This window comes from Perca flavescens, chromosome 15 (assembly GCF_004354835.1).
Source record: "Perca flavescens isolate YP-PL-M2 chromosome 15, PFLA_1.0, whole genome shotgun sequence".
Taxonomy (NCBI): domain Eukaryota; kingdom Metazoa; phylum Chordata; class Actinopteri; order Perciformes; family Percidae; genus Perca; species Perca flavescens.
In genome coordinates this window covers 33034500-33038795 of record NC_041345.1, presented here as the reverse complement: position 1 = coordinate 33038795, position 4296 = coordinate 33034500, and the positions used below count along the sequence as shown (strand labels likewise).

At 41.0% G+C, this 4296-nt stretch overlaps 1 protein-coding gene across 1 annotated transcript; it reads left to right on the top strand.

Moving 5' to 3' along the window:
- Positions 1 to 268: 268 nt before the first annotated feature.
- Positions 269 to 2375, top strand: LOC114570247 (uncharacterized). Its single transcript, XM_028600492.1, has 5 exons — positions 269 to 447; positions 715 to 905; positions 989 to 1082; positions 1556 to 1719; positions 2188 to 2375. The coding sequence occupies exons 1-5, from the start codon at positions 269 to 271 to the stop codon at positions 2373 to 2375; spliced, it is 816 nt and encodes a 271-aa protein (XP_028456293.1).
- Positions 2376 to 4296: the final 1921 nt, after the last annotated feature.

Here is a 4296-nt window from a genome sequence, read left to right as displayed (position 1 = left end):
GTAAAATAGAACACTTTCCACTTTTCCAAACCAAAACTGAACCTGACCAAATAACACCTAGCTAATTTAATTCCCATAAGGATATTGAACCTTTTTATTCTAGCTAGTTACCTCACCTTTTCATACATAGCATCTACTCTGGACAGTATTTTTGCTTGGTTGAATTGTCAATTGATGTAGGGTTATATTTCAGGTTCGTGCACCGACAGTGTTCCTCACAGATGACCACAACCAAGTTATATTGCCATCTGGAGGGGTTTTTGAATACATGGATATGAGGTCTGGTGGACATTTTGAAGTGCACGGAGAGGGTGCGGAAGAAGGGAGCCGCCAAAGCAACAATCGTTTCACCTTTCGCCGCCCTGGCAGTGCTCCATTTGCCTCAGCCCCGTTTGCCTCGGCGACGGCAACCACCTTGTCTGCTCCCAGACCGAAAATGATGCAGAGGTAAGTAGGCCTATAGGAGAGGGCCGGAACACATAGTGGTACTGCCAGACCAGGAAGATATTTAGTTAATAGATGGAGGGTAACCTAGATTCTGTCCCAAGAAAGCCAATATCTCGGGTGGGGACGGGGTAAGCGTGACGTGGACGGTACACTATCTCATAACACAGGTTATTAAAATGTAACTATCTCCCAAAAAATAACCGACTTGTGATAATGTCTCTGGCAGTATAAATTATCCCAAATTCCTTTGACTGTATTTGTTCTCAGGAATGTCCTGATTGCGGACGTTGTTGACGGGAGACCTCAAACTTCTAGGGCAGTCACAGTAAACTTTTCAGACTTTGAGGCCTCAGTGCCAGCCATAACAGCCAAGGTGGTAGAAGCTTTGGGCCAGGAGGAGACAGTTGTCCTAATTGACAACCATGGCAATCAGATTGTGGACTCTGAGGGAACGAGAGGTACAGACTAGCATTCCATGTCATATTGTCTTGTGGTAAAATTGTTTACATGCATTCAATCATTAAATATGTTATCAACACAGGTTCTGCATTCTGGAAGCAGCATGCCAGAAAAGTTTTTGCAGTACCGGAGGCACAGTTCGAGCTGCTGCGAAACAGCAAAAGAAGACGGGAAAGGTACTTTAACAATCTAAGTGCAACATAGTGTTTGATAAAATATAAACTGGATGTGCCAGCTTTATGCTGCTTTAGTGTTAGTCTAATCATTGAAAAATAAGTTCCTTCAGGTCGAAGCAAGACCAAAGTACCCTGTTAGGACATATTTTCCAATAATGTCTGCCATTACATACGTTATCCCTCACTAATATTATGTATATATATATATACATATATATTATGTATTATGTATATATGTATATACATAATATATATATATTATATATTATGTATATATATATATATATATATATATATATATATATATATATATATACACACATATATAAACAGAGTGGTTAGCAACAGCTTAAATACACTGAGCCCAGGTGGCTCCAATCACTAACGACCCTCCTCTTTTCTGTAGGAGGAACCTCCCCTGCACTGCAGAGGTGGGGTCGTAACAATATATATATTTATTTATTTATTTTCAGTCGAAATGAGGACACACATGACGAACTGCGAGAAAACCTGGAGGTGGTGTCCAGCATTCTAAAAAACTTAACAAAATTCATCCAGGACAACCCGGTGACACCACCGCTGAGTCGGAGACAGATAGACGTCATAAAGAGCGCCTTCACTTGTATTATCTGTACAGGTATGTACCAGTAATACATACAAGAAAATCCTAACAAAATTGAATAGTTTGGCTCCAAAATGCTACATCCTCTACATCCCCTGCTACAACAATTTTTATTTTTTATTTTAGTCGAACTGTAATTGAGTTATTGTTATTTGATTTATCTGTACTCAATCAAAATAACACAACTGCAATTTTAATGATATTACCTAAAATACAGATGACTTATTAATGTTTTAAAAAATGGAGATACAGCGTTTTGGAACCAAACTCTTCATCCTGCAGCATAGCTGATCATTCTTTTAACATATGACAACATTAACAGCTAATGTTGTAAATGGGAATCATATTCTATATCAGAATATGCATTACTGATATATATACTGTATAGTGACCAATACTCAGGAACATCTTTGAAAGATGTGAAATAAGATGTGTTGTTGAATAGTAATTACTTCTACATTTTACACTTTATCTAAATTGTAGATCTGATGAAGGACCCCGTTTTTGCCGAGTGCTGCAGAAGCCTCCTGGGCTGCAGGGGTTGTGTGGATCAATGGAAGCAAAACCAAGGGTACTGCCCAAAGTGTAGAGGGCCGGCCTTTGACGTTCACGGGCACTCTGTGGTGGGCCTGGATGAGGCACTAGCTGCACTGCAGCTTCTCCTTACTTAATCAGTTAATACATTATATGTGATGTTCTTTTTAACATATGAGATTAACAGGTAATGTTGTAAATGGGAATCATATGCTATATCAGAACATGCATTACTGATACATACGGTATAGTAATACTCAGGAACATCTTTCAAAGATGTGAAATATGAGGTGTTGTTCAATAGTAATTATTTACTTTTTACACAAAATGTGGAGGGCCAGCCATTCACGGTCACGTTTAACATTCACGGGCACTGTGGTGGGCCTGGATTAGGCACTAGCTGCACTGCAACTTCTTCTGTCTTAATCAGTTTATACATTAGTTATCTCGTTTATTACTTGCCGAAATTAAAACAAAATTTACTTCACACATTGTATCTGTTACTGTTTAATATTTTTTTCAGCTGAACAAATAAATACAAATATTCCTTTTGGCTCACTTGTTCGGTTCACTTGATTACCATAAACAACATAGTATATGTTGCAGCTAAAAAGTGGCTATAACTTGGGAGGACTTGCAGCTCTCAGATTTCATTGACTTGCAAATCAAGGTTAGAGGACAAGGTTGACTTTGTGGATTATTTTGTTCCTTTTCTCTAGTTGGACAGACAGACAAATGCATTTTTCAGTTGGTGGAATTGTCGGATGGTTTAGACCAGGGATGTCAAACTCAACTTCACTAAGGGCCACACTGGCAAATAATCACATCAAGGGACAGACATGTAGTTTATTGACATATTATTTTGAAAAAAGTAAAATATCTTTGACTGTATTATTGCACGTCCCACTTACACACAGTTAGTTTTGTCGACATAAAGCCCAAAAAAAGTAACTTAGCCATCATAGAGTTTGGCAAATCAAGCAAAATAATGATAAACATTTTAAAAGCAGGCTACCACACAGCTGACTAACGGCAACCTGTTTCACAGCCTGAATATGAAAACGTTCTGCTTCTGGGAGAATTTCTTAGTCTCAAAGTCGGCAAATCTGTCAAATTCTGCTTTGAGTGTCAGGTAATTACAGTTTGAAAACGGTGGCGCACAACTAGGCGGGCCAAAATGTATTGTGAACCTAAATTGATTTGCAGGCCAAATCAAAATCTGCGAGGGGCTGGGTTTGGCCCACAGGCCTTAAGGTTGACACGTGGTTTAGACTGAGAATTGTTTTCTGTACAAGAAAGAGATTGAAAGACAAACCAAGTAGTGGTTCTCATGCGAAGCAGAGACAATAAACAACAATACTTCTTGTCTCCTCTGAACTAATAGGATTTGATGCCAACATTTTCCCTGAACATAATCATGATGCCACATATACAGTCGTGAAAAAATTAGGACACCCATGCCAAAGTTGACTAGAAGAGGAGTTAAAAAAAAAAAAATCATCTTTTGGAAATTGATCTTAATCCATCCATCCATCCATCCATCTTCGTCCGCTTATCCGTGTCGGGTCCTGGGGAGCAGCTCCAGCAGGGGACCCCAAACTTCCCTTTCCCGAACCACATTAACCAGCTCCGACTGGGGATCCCGAGCGTTCCCAGGCCAGGTTGGAGATATAATCCCTCCACCTAGTCCTGGGTCTTCCCGAGGCCTCCTCCCAGCTGGACGTGCCTGAACACCTCCCCAGGGAGGCGCCCAGGGGCATCCTTACCAGATGCCCGAACCACCTCAACTGGCTCCTTTCGACGCAGCGAGCAGCGGCTCTACTCCGAGCTCCTCACGGATGACTGAGCTTCTCACCCTATCTCTAAGGGAGACGCCAGCCACCCTCCTGAGGAAACCCATTTCGGCCGCTTGTACCCTGGATCTCGTTCTTTCGGTCATGACCCAGCCTTCATGACCATAGGTGAGGGTAGGAACGAAAACTGACGGTAGATCGAGAGCTTTGCCTTCTGGCTCAGCTCTCTTTTCGTCAACGGTGCGATAGATTGAATGCAATACCG